The sequence below is a fragment of the Arctopsyche grandis genome, chromosome 13, assembly GCF_051622035.1.
Source record: "Arctopsyche grandis isolate Sample6627 chromosome 13, ASM5162203v2, whole genome shotgun sequence".
NCBI classification, from domain to species: domain Eukaryota; kingdom Metazoa; phylum Arthropoda; class Insecta; order Trichoptera; family Hydropsychidae; genus Arctopsyche; species Arctopsyche grandis.
The window spans coordinates 4,278,332-4,296,974 of record NC_135367.1 but is presented as its reverse complement, the minus strand read 5'-3'; the positions used below and the strand labels follow the sequence as shown (position 1 = coordinate 4,296,974).

Sequence of the window (18,643 nt, the reverse complement as noted above, 5' to 3'; positions counted from 1 at the left end):
ACGTTTAACAGTTTGATCACCCGGATAAAGTTAATTTTATACTTGTTTTTTATTACTGAATTAGCATATTCTGATAATTATATCGTAAATGTACTCGAATTAAATTACACGCGTTGATCTATTATATGCACGCTTTTTTATTATTTAGTTTAGTTTCGTACAAAGCGTTCTAATCTGCCAAATTAATTGCGGTCACGCTATACTTATACATTCCGCACACACTTAAACGAATTAATTTCGAATGAGCTTTATTTATATGACATTTCTTCATAATCATGATATACTTTCTATTATTTAGTACTTTGAAGTAAAACTAATGTACGTCCGTTCGTGTTGGTACGTATTAGCTGTGTAAAATAGAAAAATTTAAAAGTTACCAAATGAAACTAAATTTTAAAAAAGTGGTCAGTAAAAAGCAATAATTGGCCGGTAAAAAAATAACAAACGGTCAAAAAACTACAAAATTTTACGTAGTGAGACTCTATATGGGCAGAAAAATTTGATTCTGTTATATATAACATAATGTAAAATCATTTATTGCTCAAATAGAAAGTTTTGATAAAACAAAATAAAAAACCAAAAACTGAAAAAAATGTCTAAAATATATATTTTTGACTTTTAAAACTCGCTGGATGATTAATTATAAATATTTTTAAGTATTAAAAAAAAATACAATCCATAAAAAAAACATCTAACTAATGATTGCAATACTCACTTTGAGGACAACAATACTTAATTTTGAGTTAAATACCGCAAAATTTAAATAAATTGAAAAATTACGCATTTTTTTTAAATGAGAAAATGCGCACCAACAAAAATCATTATCATATTCAAATTCGTTAAGTCAATTTAGAAAATATTGGTTAGCTCCACTATAGTGACTCAATAACGTGATTTTTTGTTTCTCAGTGTAATAAGTGGATAAATAAACACATATTCTTGTAAACGATCATTAATAAAAATAAACTATTGTTGATTCTAATGCTTTTGAAAATATTAAATAACTAAATTACTTTAACTTCTGAAATCGCAAATAATTTCTATACACCATTAAATTTTGTCTTCATTTTCAAACTGCAGTACCTACATGTAGATGTAACTGTTTCTAAAGCCTTTTATATATGTAAAAGTGAAATTATATTTCAAGTGAAAATATATTTTCACTGACATTTCAGTGAAATCATAACCAGTTACATTTTCAGGGCTGGTTTTATTCATTTAAGATTAGATTGATAGGGTTGGTATTATTTAAGGGTTAGAATAGGTTAAACGCTGTAAATTCATTGTTTGATACATTTTCACTGCTTGAATTGGTGAAAATATATTTTCACTTGAAATATGCTTTCACTGTAACATACATACTACATATACATACATGATTTTTGGTTTTCTTTCTATTCTTGTTACATCGAGCATACAACGTTCAATTTTTCTTATATATGTACATATGTACGAAAGTGCATTGAACTTAATGCAAAATTTTGGCAGTATCTAATTTTTTATCCATACATTATTATTATTAGAAGATATTTATTTTCTTAAATAAATATATTTAGATAAATATTATATATTTAGATAAATATTTTGGTTAGCCTTTGAATGTTTGTTAAATATAATGAAATGACTTTTTATTTATTTTATATGTACATACATATGTATGATTACATGATGTATAAAATGTGTATTATTAATGTATTTACTGGCCACACGTAAATACACAAATACACAAATAAAATATAATAAAATAAATAAATAAAATATTTTAAACACCTTTTAGGCAGAATGTGATTTGATTTTTAAATGCTTTTTATTATCACTAAATTATGTTCACAATACATCTTATATCCATTTTAATAGCTACTGATCTACTGATTATTTTCTATTTTACGATTTTAATTTAATTTTGTTAGTAATCATAGTATTATATTATTCTAATGTTAATGTACACCATAATAGGAAAAAGAGCTCAAAACTCTATTCAAAATTCTTATAAATGCTCATAATATTAATTAAAGACTCTCTAAAGTCGACGATCTAAAGCAGATCGTATTTTGATAATCTGTGTTTATACTTGAAGGGACATTTTTTTGTAATCATTGAGACTTCACAAATGTGTTAGTATGGTTATTGGTGATTCTGTAATAGAATCTACTGGTTAGTTTGTTAGTAATGTCTCTAACTAACGGAATATTATATATGGCATGCAGTTTTTTCAAGTTAGTATATATGGGTGTGTCGTCAATTATTTTTAGGGATTTATTTTGTATTATGTGGAGCTTGGAAAGGTACCAAGATAAATTATATAAAACACAAAGAATTCTTTAATTTATTTACATATGTAATAGTAGGATTATTAATGTATACTAGTATACAGTAGTGTTTAAGTATTATATTGTTCTAATGTTATTGTACAGCATAATAGGAAAAAGAGCTCGAAAACCTATTTACAATTCTTATAAATGCTCATAATACATCTAATACATAATATTAATTAAATAATAACTAAAGTCGATGACCTACAGTAGATTATGTTTAGGTAATCTTTTTTTTAATTATCGACTACAATTAAGCCAAAGTGACATTACAGATATATAAAAAGAGCTTGAAAACCTATGTACAATTATACATACATACATACATATGAGTAGTACATAATGTTTGGATTTACGAGAATCACACCTACCGGAAGGCTGGAAAGCTCTATCCGCGAACTTCCTTCTCCGCGCACCGAAACCCGCATAATCCGATACGATTCGAATATGATTTTGTGCGGATCTTCGAGGCAATTTCCTCCCATCCCCCACGACCCCGTGTTGTATTAATTTTGGAAATATTGCCGACCAAGGAAGCCGAGGCTATCCATTCGAAATTGCCTGGCGGCGCACGCCACACAAAAACAATGCATTATTCATCGGACAATAATTCATTTGGCCGACGCCATAACCCATTGTGTTGTACTTGGAAAAAGCCGATACGTTGCGCAACAACACTTAGAGACACGAAATACTCTCGACGATTTACATACGAAGGGAAAAATTAAGAAAATCCTCATCGGGAATTCACCCCCGAGTCGTGTTCGTGTCTGAATTTCCCCGCACGAGTGTTGGTTTTGTGAAACGGGGGATTAAAATGTCATCAATCTTTGTCGACGTGTCTCGAATCGCGCACGGTGCATCGCTCTATCTGAGATCCCATTTAAAATGCATTAAATTATGATTGAAGCTAATTTTACAACGCTTTTACGCGATGTAAAGATTGTGTCAGTCGTTAAAATTTAGTGTTTTAATGATTGACTTAATCATAAATTTCCATTATGATTTTACACTTAATAATATTTAAAAAAAATACTAAAACAAACTAAGATGTTTTATGAAATAATTTATAATTACCATAGTAATACGCTTGTGAATATTCTCGGTGATTACAATAAGATGTCTATGTATACCCATTGAGGTATTAACACAGATTACCTTAACACAATCTGCTTTAGATTGTTGGATTAAAACAGTATTAAATTTAAAGTTTAAATAAAATTTAAGTATAAAACGTACATATTATAAACTTTCAAATGAATTGTTAATAGACTTTTGAGCTTTTTTCCTTTACATTAAAATAACATAACACTCTAAATACAAACATAATAAGCTTATTGTAAAAAACTAAATGTATGTAAACTTATTGTAAATCATATTAACAATTACATACAACATAACTTCTTATTGAATACTTATCTCGCAGATAAAACTCCGTGAAGAGATATACTTTTAGCCGTGAAATGTCAGATTTGACATATTTGGCCAAAAATCAAAATATATCGTGTATTACATTACATGAAACTAGATGCCAAATTTGAAATTTATATATACATATGAGAGTTAAAACTATAAATATTTCAATATTGGAGATAACGAGAAGCTATAGAGCAAATTTTATAAAATATAGAGTGAATTCTAGGCGTTTAAACAATTAAAATCTAAAATAGCCATATCAAGGCGAAAAGGTTGAAGATAGATTATGGTAGCCTTACGTACCGTCATAGACGTCACCGTATCCGAGATTCTGGATATTTCATACGCATTGTATACGATATTTTATCTCCAACGTAATGGCAGACGATACATTAACGTATATTGATGACCAAAATGAGCAATATGGCAAAGTATGAAAACGATCGGATAAGAGATAAAAATGACCACTAACACGAAAGCCATGTGAAACGTAAAGGAGGTAAGTAAAAATGTATGTAAAATAGAAGATGATCAATAGATCAGTTTCTATAATAGACCTAAAATGTATTGCGAATATATACATTATTCACGAACAAGGCATTTAAAATTCAAAATAAAATAAAAATAAATCGTTTCTAATTTTATTACATGTATTCTGAAACTTTACTAGATTTATTCTGAAATTTTGCTACTGTGATGTTTACTAGAGTAAAAATAAAATCAAAATTTATATGTACATATTATATATAATATGCGCTTTTATTAAAATTTCCATTTATTTTTTGTTGTTTTAATAAATATGTACATTGTATCAAAGTTGATTTTTATTTTTATTTTTTAAAATTATATTTCATAGAACATGAACACTCGCCTTTACAGATCGCTCCAAAGAGACAAGTGCACTTACACAGATACAATACAATCAATCAATGCAATGCGAATTCATACAAACATCCACAGTGACATGTATGCAGAATTTTTTGCAGCATTTTAAAATCAAATTGGCGACCCATTTGAGATTAGCAAGAGAGATAGGAAAGGAGATGCCAATTTTACAGAAACCATTTACAATATGATAATACAACCAATACAAGCATTTGTATACGATGCGAATTCATACAATCATCCACGGTGAAATTTATGGAGAAATTTTTATAGCATTTTTATTGTACGTATAGAAATTGGCAAACCTTAAGACACTGAATAACTTGAGATTTAAAGAGAGATTGGAAATTAAATGCTATTTTATAGGAACCGTTTCAATTAAAATCGGAAAAATTGGCAAACTCTGATAAGAAATGATCGACTGGAGTCACAAATCAAGATTTGGCCAGCAATGGGACTCGAACTCGTGACCACTCTGCTCGAAAGTATAATATGTTAACCACTAGTCCACGCCTCTGATTATTTATAACTCTTACGAGACGTTAAAAAAAATTCATGTTATATGTATTTACATATAATATAATTTTTTTAATATGTATACAAACCTTATCTCAGTTGATCAGTTGAAATATATAAAATGACTAACTGAACCCGGCATGCGTTGCAATACCATAATAACGCATGCAACTCCTGTTCCCCTTCTCGTTCCCCTTCCCGTTCTCGTTCTAGTTCCCGATCCCATTTGTCGAAAAAACGCAGGCAGCGAACACATTTGAAATAATTCAATTTTTTATTTATTTACCCTAACAACGCAGGTCACGGCGCGAAAACATTTGTAATTATTGCGTTGCAATGACACTCATTTTCGTTTTTCCCGTTTCCGTTCCCGTTTTTGGGCGATTTTTTTTCACATTAATCTTTCCGAACATGCATACAACAAATTATGAAAGTTTCATTGTAATCGGTTCAGTGGTTTAGGAGCCTATTCGAAGCAAACAAACACACAGACGTTCTTATATACATATATAGATAGATTAATTTTAATATAATCTTTTTAAAGGTAATACAAAAAGTTTCTAAATCCATAGAAGAATATTTTGGAATTGATTAAAGTTTTTTTTATAATAAATTATTATACCACTGTTATAACTTTCATAATATTCAGCACATATGAAGTTTGTTTTATATATTTTTTTAATGAAAATTAAAATAATACAGTTTCAGTATTTTTTATTATGGCTTGAAATTTATACGCCGTGACACAGATTTTTACACGACGTGTTGCACATAGTGCTTTGGGGGGGGAAATACGATAAATGAAAATAAATAAAGTAACTTGTAATGAACTTAATGTTATGTGAGAAACGACCATAACATCAAATAACTAAAACATTCGCAGGCAACTTAAGGAAGTCGGAACCATAACGAAAGCATTAAATACGCGTTGCGGTCTCCGCCTGCGTGCTATTTTCCCCCCTTTTTATTTTCCTCTGAAATGTTTTTCTTGAAAACTCGCAGCTCTCTCCTCTCTTCGCTCCGTGGACTTTTGCGTACTTTTCTGAAAGCTTTTCCACCTCCCCCACACTAGGCCGGAAAAACTTTTCATACACTTATTGGCTTGACACGCAGTGCATACGTCAGAAAGTGCATCGGGGCAACACAACAAAAGGCGGATTTTACGAGACGGATTTTGTATGGAAACTTCCACTTCCGGAAAAGCCTCGTGAAAACTCTCCTCCTGCTGACCGCACCGGCATAAGCGAAATTTGAATAGGAACTTTGTGAAAAATGACTGACGTTAAACGGCCACTACATTATATGCTAAATTTTGAAAGCTTTTAAATCTTCAGAGCTTCCACATACTCACACATTGAATACTTTTCACTCTGCGTATATTTACTATAATATACATGATGTTGTACGTGCAAACTCTAATCATTTACTCTTTATTTTCAAAGCTTTCATTACTTAAATAGCAATTTTTCTAATGAAAATTTGTTAATTTGTATTATATTAAAAACGAGAGTCTTTTCTGTATTACGTTTTTGTACAATTCGATTTTTTCTAATTATTTTATGCAAACAGACGTGTATATACATGTATCTTGTTCGAAAGCAAAGGCAACAAAAATGTAGCAACGGTACACTACATTGTTGTATCGATCTATGTTCATGCATTTTAATGTCTGTTTTTAGCTTGCACGTAAAACGTCGAATTGTAAAACAATTTGAATGCATTTGAATTTGAATGCATGCTTGCAACGATTTGCTTTTATATGGCGTTGCTTGTAATCAACAGTAATAACCGAATGACTTGATTTTTATTCAAAGTTTCATACAACTACTGAAAGCACCAATTTAAATTTACTGTCATAAATATGTTATGCAATTATTAATTTTATTTTTTTCTCTTTACAGTGCCTCCACATCAACTTTTAATGTACGACAACTCTGGAAGAGATGTAGCTGGTACTATTGGTCCGTTAGAAGAAGGATCAAATCTAGTACTTGTTTGCGAAGTTAGAGGAGGTGAGTCCTAGTTCTATTTATATAGTGGTTGATTAATAATTTTATAATGAAAACGATAAAGAACAAATATAATACATATGAAAGTAATTATATAATATGTATGAAAGTGTAAAATTTTATCGACGATGAATGACGAAGCTGATATTTATAATGCACGATACCATTATTTTAATTTAGTGAAACCAGTATACATGAAGTCTGTCTATTTTATTTTTCAATCGTTCAATTTTCCACACAAAGATCCAGACAAAGCGATATCGTGACAGAGGAACAGCGAAAGGGTCAAAACGTTGAATAAATAAGGTTGTCATCTGACTGGAATACGTCACACCATTCGCCTTAATAACTTGTCGACAAAACCGAGAGACCCTCTGGGGAGGTGACTCCGGGGTCAAACTTACCCCTTCTCGCTAATCGTCACTCCCCAGTCAACCCTTCGCCCATTTTCCGAGACTGAAATGGAAAGGGTGGAAGATTCAGGGAGGGGGGGTGGGTGTTGGAAACGTCTGGAAATTACGAAAGCTCGCAGCGGGACGATTTCCATGTAAATGGGCGAGTGTTTCGAAGTCGAAAGTGGTGAATTTTCACCAGGATCGCTCCGATTTGTTATTTTTTTAGCCAAACCCTCCCTCCGTCGCACCCTCTCGTTTGAGGGTAAATGGTAGAGGTTGGTTTGAATTTTTGCCGAATCCATTTCTACGCCGCCAGATGCCATTTCGCCTTAAATGCTTGTAGCGCGAGAGCTTCGAGATTTTGCGTCTGAGAATTGAATACTAAATGTGACCTAGTAGTGCGAGAGTGGATCTCGAATATTTTCAATTTAAAATGCCTTAACGTGGCTACGTTAAATCTTTTTATTCATTCTTGTCAATGTAGTCTCTATGATCAATATACTTTTTAATCTTAAATATGAAGAAATAGCATTCAAAAATATTTTAAATCAAAATTTGAATACTGCGAAACAATTATAGATATCAACCATGATACATATATTTGAAAGTTTCCAATAAATTGTATCATTATTTTAATCTGAAGACATTAAACTCTGAATTTTCACTTTTGATTCAAAAGTTTTACCCATTGTTTACCCAAGAAATTAATCTCACAACGAATTTATTTTTTAAACTTGTATCTACTTTTATCAATTAAACTTTATGTAGACCTACAGACTTCTCAAAGACACATAACTCTGAATTTTGGTATACATAATATGTATGTATTATGAAATGAAAAATTAAATTGTTGTTTTTAGTCCATTCGCCCTGCCTAAACTTTTGCTAGGAAAATTTGAGGCGCTTTCTGAATAAATGCACCAAAATATTTCTCAAATTAAATTTTATTAATATATTCACAAAATATACCACAGTGGCCTACATTTTTTTTTATCTAATGCGTAACTCCGGCAAGGCAAATAGAAAAATTAAAAAAAATACAGAAGGAAGAGAAAAAAAAATATTTTTGAAGCTACGAATAATTTATAGCTAAAATAATAAATAAAATATAATAAAATCTATCAAGATAGTATCAAGCAAATAAATAAGATTTAATTACAACTTTTTCAATGATAATCAGATAAATTGGAAAACTTTGATAGAAAACGATCAACCTGGATTCACATCCAAGCTCTGGCCAGCAGCACTGCGCAGAGATTGAACCCATGACCACTTGGTTTGAAAGCATTTCATGCTAATCACTAATCTATAATGGTGATTTTTTAAATATAGAAATATACAAGTTGTATTAAAATATATGTATAATATTGATTACATTTCATTGATAATCTGATTTTCAGTATAAATATTCTCGATTAATGCTAAGAAATACAAAACTTCTCGTATGTGACAAACAGTGAACGGATTATTGCCCAAAGAGTCTTGATTTTTGTACAATTTGTTTTTATTGTATTTACTATTGTTTTTCTATATATGGTATTGTTGTGCGAGTAATATTAGTGTAGGAATAATCTTCTTGTAAGGAATAATTATATAACTGCGGCAATTAAATTTTAAGCAAATTAAATTTTCTATACACTTTTTCTCAATTATAAATTCAATTCAGCCCTCTGTTTTGAACAGTGAAATCATCATTTCATTATAATTGGTCATTTCGGTAAGCAGCGGCGACTATAATAGGGATTCTTTCGAGTAAAGTTTAATTTCGGCCAAACGGTAAAATCTGCACGGAGAACGCTAGCTCGCTGTGTGCAGCGCATAGTACGAGCTCGTAATAAAAGCCGAGTTTGGCGCATTCTACGGCAACGACTCGTCTCGCCCATTAACCGGTACTCGTTATTCGAGGTTGCTTTATGGCCCTCGCTATTGGCCTTATCGCGAAAGCCAAAACTTACACGGCTAACTGGCGGGGTGTGTGCATTCTTGTGGTGTTCGTACCAGATAAACCAACCCGAGCTTAAAAATTAAAAAAAAAATCAATTAATACCCTCAAATATATGTATATATATATTATACAACGGTATTGATTCGCTTCGTATCGAAGTTAATTAGATATACATATAATGGTAAAGCTGACCCGAAAATTCGCGTGGTACGATTTTTTTTTTGGTGCTCATCGTCATCAAAGAGACGAAATTTTATCAAAGCACTCGTGATTCAAGTTTTAATATCTTTGACCGAAAGATAAGAGGTTCCCCTACCAAATTAAATTATGGGATGCCGGCAAAGGGAGGCGCAACAAAGGGAACAAACACTCGAAAGGCCGGAAAAGATGATGATGTCGAAGGCAAAATATAAAAAAAAAATTAATAAAAAAAAAAGGAAAAAATTCAAATGTGTGTCGAGAACGTGTACTTGAGCCACATAACAACAAATGATTTCGAATGATTACTTTATAAACGAACTGAACGTTTTTAATATAAAATGCTTCTATCTACATACATATTGTAATATTTACTTATGAATAATATATCAATTTTGTTTTTTTTAAATTGGCACACATACAGAATAAAATATAAAGAAGAAAGCAGTACAGTGAGACAAAAAATATACAAATATAAATTAAAATATTATATTCCATCTACAGTGAGCACCACATAAAGCAAACAAAAAAGAAAAATTACAAAAACATATTAAAATTAAATAAAATTAACAATTCTTCACATTTGGACTTAAACATACATGAAGATGTTACATACATATATAATGACGAACAAAAGTACTTAAACTATTCACTGAATTAATACTTGCATATTTAAAAAAAGAATAATATAATTTATTTTATTCAAAACATCAAAACGAATATCTTGTATTACAAATTGTAAATTCTTCTTGGGAACATCGTTTCGTTAATTTAAAAATAAAACAATGTATAAAAACGTTTTTTATAATAATTCTAACGAGTAGATGCTAAAGACTTACATCGTAGCTGGTTCAAAGTGAATTTTAAATTATAAGTGCTTAACTTTTTCCATTTCTAATAAAAAGTACAAAACAACATAATATGCTGTTTGTAATGTTTCATTAATATTTAATTACAACTTTAATAATATTTGAAGAACTTTTGCTTGAAAAAAATTCACAAAACACCTTTCGAAGCACAAATTGGAGGGATTTACGTATTTATTTATATTTATATCATATATATAATTTCGAAAGATACTTTGTATGTATGTATGTATATAAGTGTGTAACAAAACAAAGTTTCTATGACGACAATTCAATTGGTTGAATATTATATTTTTTTTCCATTGAAATAAATTTAATAAAAAAACAAATGAATATTTACTATTAGATTCGCCATGCTTACGCCTTTTATTTTACAATACTGAGCGAAGTATTATAATGAAAATAAAATAAACTACCACTTTTGGTTGACAGATGCTCACCAAATTTCATATACATATATAACTTGATATTAAGCTTAAACTTCTAGATATGAAATTTTAGTTCAATAAGCCAAAAGGTTTCTGATAAAAACATGAAAAACTTCGATTCTCTAGAGTAAAAGTATTACTTCTGGCTGAGGTAAAAATATTTTTAAAATATTAGGGTATAAAATTTATGATTTCTATTACATGTAAAAAATTTTCAGTCTAATTTGGTTAGTAGTTTGGGAGACAATTGAATTCAGAAACTTAAAATAAAAAAGAGGACACCAATAAGGGGAGGGAGGTTTTAAATGCATTTTATTATTACGAATTTACGTTCACAATACATCTTATATCTATTTCAATAGCTACTGACCTACTGATCATTTTCTATTTTACAATCTTAATTTAATTTGGTTAGTAATCATGGTATTATATTATTATAATGTTAATGTACAGCATAATACGAAAAAGAGCTCAAAAACCTATTTACAATTCTTATAAATGCTCATAATACATTTAATACATAATATTAATTAAATACGCTAAAGTATGAAATACGAGTTGTATACCAAATTTGGAGATCTTGAGTTGAAAATTGGATTTTTAAGTAGACAAACAAACAAACATACATACATACAAACAAGCAATTCTGTAATAATAATATTTTTAACATTTACAAAAACCCATCGCCTTTCAAAACACGAACTGAAACATTTCATAATATAATACAACACCGCATTAGCCGAAAACTCACCTACAAAGCCACCAAAAACTCCAACTAATTCAATTGCCCAAAGTTTACTCCAACCACTCCAGCTTCTTCCTCCCACTTTCGAGCCCATCCTCGCATCCGAATCCTTCAAATTATAAATCCATCCCGATCCGTCGAGGTAATGTATCAAATTGTGCGTTATTTAACAAGCTCAGCTAGGCAAAGTGAGTCGCTCTCTTTACTTAGACTAGTACATACACATACATACGTAGATAGAGAGAAGTAGGCTAAATCCACCTCGAAGGGGTACAATTAAATATACACCTAGTGTAATTGAAAAGCTTTGCCTGGTGTGTCGGGTTAATGGCACAATTTGCAATTAAAGGCGAAGCTCACACACCCACCGAACCAGGTGTACGACACAGGTACTACGTTTTGTCGGAGGCAAATTGGCGCTAATTGTTGCAGCAAATTAATCTTTCCGGATGTGACGCATTGCGCGAGTTTCGAAATGCTCAAAGATTATAATTAACGGCCTGAGGGGGCCGTTTGATCTCGACACTACGACGGTTATGTAGTTTCCGAGTCTGTGTTAGGCTGGAGCGAAAAATTTGAATTTTGGATTTCCCACCATTAACCTAGTGGAAAATTTGCGTCATATCACGAGAATATTAAATAAAAAAAACTGTAGTAAAAAAAAGCTATAAAATAAGACAATATATAAAAAAAATTAGTGGTTTGGGAGATAATTGAATTCAAAAACTTAAAAAAATAGGACACCTATAAGGGTAGGTACCATTTCCTGTCAACTTAAAAATTGGAAAAAAATTTACGTCGCATAGATAAAAATTTCAGTAACCGATTTATTTATTTATTGAATTAAGCTTATTGTAAATACCTAAATGTATGTAAGCTTATTGTAAGTCATATTAACAATTAGATACAACATAACTTCTTATTGAATACTTATCTCGCAGATAAAACCGACTGAGCAGATATACAGTGAAATGTCAGATTTGACATATTTGGCCAAAAATCAATATATATCGTGTATTACATTACATGAAGCTAGACGCCAAATTTTTATATACATATGAGAGTTAAAACTATAAATATTTAAATATTAGAGATAACGAGAACCTATAGAGCAAATTTTATAAAATATAGAGTGAATTACAGGCGTTTAAACAATTAAAATCTTAAATGGCCATATCAAGGCAAACAGGTTGGAAGACACGGGACGAACGCTTATTAAACGTCAGGAAGGTTTACGGGCCCCGTTTTTAAAACGCGTTGTATACGATATTTTATCTCCAACGTAATGGCAGACGATACATTGACGTGTATTGATGACCAAAATGAGCAATATGGCAAAGTATGAAAACGAACGGATAAGAGATAAAAATGACCACTAACACGAAAGCCATGTGAAACGTAAAGGAGGTATGTAAAAAATGAGCAATATGGCAAAGTATGAAAACGATCGAATAAGAGATAAAAATGACCACTGACAAAAAAGCCATGTGAAACGTAAAGGAGGTATGTAAAAATCAACAGGCCTCAGATGTAGAAATTCATAAAAATAAAGAATAAATAAAAAAAAACATCTAAGCAAAGTACATACATATGTATATATAGACAAATAAATGAAAAAGAAAAGAATAAAAACTAAAATATGACTAAATAAGAAAATGCATAATTAAACATAAAGTGATATAATATAATTGGATAAACATAAAGTGATATAATATAATTGGATAATCATAAAGTGATATAATATAATTTGATAAAGAATATATAATAGAAATAGAAATAGAAATGGATCAATCAATCAAAACTCTCCTGATGGCAGTCCTGAATTGATGTAAGGAAATACCGAATAGATCAACGTCATTCAGCTCCCCGTTAAACAGACGATAAACACGCTGCAGTTAAGAATATTTTTGGGAATTAGTATTGAAAGCATACTAATTTTCAGTTCGATAGGACTAACGGTGTTCAAAAAATCCTCAAAATACACAGACACACACACACTCACATTTTTTCTAGATCATGAAAACGTGATCAGTGATTGAATCTGGGAATCAGTCAAAATCTCGAGTTCGAATTTTCGCATGATCACAAAACTTCATCTATTGTTACTTCGTACATAGATGAAGTAAAATGTATATATATATTTATACAGACATGTATATAAAATTAAAGTATTGGGTCACTTTAAGTAATATATTTACGTATAAAATGATATAAAGGCGACCCAAGGCTTATAAAAAAGTTATCGATTTTAACCAATGTCCTATACCTAAGTTAAAATTTAATATACCTACGTTTTATTGAAAATAAATAAAAAATAATAGACGTTTTATATCAATAATAAGAGTATAATATGACATTTCAAGCTTTAAGACTGAGATTTCAATATGAAAAATCTCGCTCTGCTGCTAATTTAGCTTTAAATCTAATCATTTATGTATAAAATATTATTATATTTAATCCAATCCTATGTCTGTGGAACTTTTGGTTAACCTCTACCGAATACCAAGTTTATACAGAACACAGTTTGAAAACCAAAGTTTACACAAACGCTTCCAATTCAAATATTCAATAATGAAATCTATATAACAAATTCAATTTCATTCTATGCATATTTTCTATATAAATGTTTTACACATTTAAATGTATTAAAAATATAAAAGATCTCTGTGGTATAATAGTTTAATATTATTTTCGATAAATATTCATACAAATTATCATGATAAATTATATATATATATATATATATATATATATATATATATATATATATATATATATATATATATATATACATATATATATATATATATATATATATATATATATATATATATATATCCCAATATCTTGGAAATACATATCCGAATACGTGACTATACAACAGGTAAACCGATTAGGCGTCCTGAGAGATCTACCCTTTATAAGGCGGTACTTAGGCGATATAATTCATTCTGGACTGAGCGGTGACAATACGTGTATCTCCTGAATCATCAATAAATGCTGTGAAACGACTGTTGGCCTTTTACTTGGATCCTCCACCCCTACGTAACAATATATATACATATATACGACTAAAAGTTGATCAAAAACTATATATGTATGTATATAAATAAAGCTTTTCCATTATGCGTAGCAAGATATTGATTTTTAAATCTTGGTATTTTCTTTCAATTCCGTATACATTGTAAAAAAAGTCATTTCGTATCGCGGGGTATATCCTCAATATACCCAATATTTAATCGCCATAGTTCTTTATCAACTCAAAATAAAATAAAATTATATCGCGCACTCATATTATCATTATTAACCTATGCTTCACCTGTATGGAATAACGCCTCGAATACTAACCTTTCCAAGCCCCAAATAATACAAAATAAGTCCCTAAAAAAAATTTATAATACACCCATATATACTAACTTGAAAAAAATGCATGCCATATATAATATTCCGTTTGTTACAGACATTACGAACAAACTAACCAGTAGATTCTATGACATAATCACTAATAACCATACTAACACACTTGTGGAGAGTCTCGGTGATTACAACAAAATGTTTATACCCTTCACGTATAAACACATATTACCTAAACACAATCTGGTTTAGGTTATCGACTTTAGAGAGTCTTTAATTATTATTATGTATTAGATGTATTATGAGCATTTATAAGAATTGTAAATAGGTTTTTGAGCTCTTTTTTCCTATTATACTGTACATTAACATTAGAATAATATAATACTATGATTACTAACAAAATTAAATTAAAATTGTAAAATAGAAAATGATCAGTAGATCAGTAGCTATTAAAATAGATGTGAGATGTATTAAGAGCATAATTTCGTAATAATAAAAAGCATTTAAAAATCAAAAATCAAACATTTCATACACATTTTTGACATAAACTTTAAAAAAAAAATCGGTCCATCAACAATGTTTCCCGTTTCCCAAAATCCAGCCTTTTTCAGTTAATATGTAGGGAAAATCTCGTAATTTTCATACAATGTATTGTTACATCTCTACATATAGAAGTTTACCCATGGGTATATAAGACAAAAGTTAGCATTGTGCGAACAACATCCACGCCGGGACTAAAGTTAGTTTATGCCAGACATAAATACACTCACATACACATAAAATAGTAATAATGACGATGATAATAATAATAATAATAATAATGATAATAATAATACAATAAATACACGGGGTGAAGCGGGTCGGATATTCATAAATAATCACCGTGTCCGACGTCACTATTTTAAGATAAATGCTTTTGCGGTGGCGCAGTTTCCCCATCTTCAATTAAAACAAATTTAATTAAACACTGACCTCGTTTAATTAATGAATCTTCCGGTTTTACTTCTCGGCGTAGAAATACACACACACACATACCCTACGTATTACGGGAATAATACGTTACACGTACATAAATATAAACCGATATAAAAGGCCACGCTTTTAATGTGTAGATTGATTCTGGGAAAATTACAACGATCCGGAATTGGAAAGTTCTGTATTATATTCTGTTATATAATAAAAATGGTAGATTTTTCTTTGATTAATTTTCTTCGCAAATGTAAACGAAGCGGATGGTTAATCAATTCCGATCGAGAGACTTTCATAATGGATACTTTTATCGTACTAGCGACTTCAAACGCTGTGGATGCTTTCGATTTGGATTCTTACCGGCAAACTTGTCCGTTTAATTGGATATATAATTTCATATTGGAAAAATAGTCGAAGCAGAAGCTTCCTCACTAGAATTTTTATTAGTTTTGTAAAAAAAAAATTTCTTCCCACTCGACAAAAATCTCTAAGATTATATAATACGATTAAAATACTTCGATTCGTTACCAATAATTGTGTATTCATACTAATAATGGTGTGTTTTTATATTTCAAGCATGGAATTGACATTTTGACATATAAAGATGTTTATTTATTTTTACATAGATGTATACCAAGAAGGCCTTCCTAGAAAATTGATTATAAACATTGCATCATTTTTTATTATAGAGAGGCTGGAGATCACTAAACTGACAACTAATTATTTAATTAATTAATCCATTGAGACATCCATGGATTTAGCAATTTTTACATATTTTACATAAATCAAATTCAGATATTTGTGACTTAGCGGGTAGAATGATTTTTGCCAATTTGATGGAGGAACCGTTTCAGCAATGAAATCAGATAAATTGGGAAACTCTGATAGGAAACGATCGACTTGAGTCACAAATATCCAAGTCTTTAAGTATGAACTTTGAATTTTTATTTTATTCTATTCCAAATTGAGTTCGGAAAATAAATATGCACATTAGAGTACATCGAATATTTTGCAATTTGAAAACAGCTTAAGTTCGAAAAGATTAAAGTCTGTGTCATGAGGAATTGTACAAAATAATTAAGCCTATTAAGGTTTGTGAAAATCGTAAATTTTATCGATTTTCTAACGTTTTTTTTTATTGTACCTACATAAGCACCACTTTGTTAATTTATTTTTAATTATTCATCCCATCATATAAATTAAATAATTTTATACTAAAATACTTCACATGGGATGTTTTTTCACATTACTAAGGTATAAATATGGCCGTTTTTAACTTAAACTATTTATCAATTGTAATATTTATTTATATACTATGTTTAACAACTTTTCCAACTGAAGCTGTTTTCAAATTCCAAAATTGGCTGGTTTTGATATACTTTTTGCTGAAACCTGTATTATAATTTCAAGTATTGAAACTCAATAATTACAATTGTTATATTTTACTTAATTTTACATTTAAACAAGTATATAAAATAATAAATGTCCTCTGATTAATGAAATGATACGCTCATCTAAGTTGTTTATTAACATATTTACGATTATATGCTCAAAAAGTACTCAGTTTGAACATTTTTAGTGTAAAATTTATAAACTTATAATCGAACGGCATATTTTACATGCTCGTGTTTGAAATTATTCATTGGCTTAAGGTCAAACTTCAAAAAGAAAATCAAAGATAAAAGTTTGGAATAGTTTGGAACCAAATAAATATTATATAATTATAAAAATTTAAAAAACAAACTAAATAAATTATTTCTAAGAAGTATTTGATACAATAATAGTAACAATGTTCATTCAAAATAAAACTTCTAAAATAAACCCCTTCAACGCGAACACAACCGACAGTTATTCTCCATCGACGCTAAAAGCTTCTAAATTCCACTGTGTCGTTTGTCCAAAATAAACCAAACTCTCAAAGATCGTAAAAAAACTCATCTACGATTCCTCGCCCTTTGAAGTCTGTCGATGCATTTTCACACGGAGAAATTGCATCTTTGTTGCAGCCGGATCTCGCCTCTAAAATCCTACGATCTTCGACGGAGCGTAACGTTACGCTCCGTATACGTGCACACGTTCGATACTACCGAGTTTACACGAGTTTATTCATTAGAGCGAATAAATAAGATGGAAACTAGCGATCTGGGCGAGAGCCAGTGCCGTACACGAACGTACTATACCCAACCCCCATACGTATCAAGATACGTTGCGAAAACTACCGCACACGTTACGTTGTTTTCACTAACGTCGACTTCTTTTTTTGATTTTTTTTTCGGTACAGAGTCTTTTTGTTTTATTTTTCGCGAAGATTTATGCGACGACTTTGTACTCCACGCGAAAACCTACGGAATTTGCATTTCGCTATCGCAATGTCGTTTCCGGTGCTTCTGAGCAGTCCTGTATAACGAGCGGGCTGTTAACTCCTGCCAGGTGAAGACAGACGCTTAAATTCCGCATTTTTAATTAGAATCATTATTATAACGATGTAGAGTATAGATATGACATACATATATAATATATGTACATATTGAGTCAAACTATCATAAATGTTGACGGAATTGGAAAATAATTCAAAATCCCATTTGATGATGAATACATAATATGT

At 30.2% G+C, this 18,643-nt stretch overlaps 2 protein-coding genes across 3 annotated transcripts in view; one reads left to right on the top strand and one right to left on the bottom strand.

Moving 5' to 3' along the window:
* LOC143921569 (B-cell receptor CD22-like) overlaps positions 1-18,643 on the top strand; it is a 520,711-nt gene that overhangs the window by 101,875 nt on the left and 400,193 nt on the right. The window contains exon 4 of the mRNA XM_077444921.1: positions 7,031-7,141. Within this exon, the coding sequence (XP_077301047.1) occupies positions 7,031-7,141 (111 nt within the window). The remainder of the gene's footprint in view (positions 1-7,030; positions 7,142-18,643) is intronic.
* LOC143921513 (uncharacterized) overlaps positions 1-18,643 on the bottom strand; it is a 381,855-nt gene that overhangs the window by 275,916 nt on the left and 87,296 nt on the right. The gene's annotated exons all lie outside the window — the stretch shown is intronic.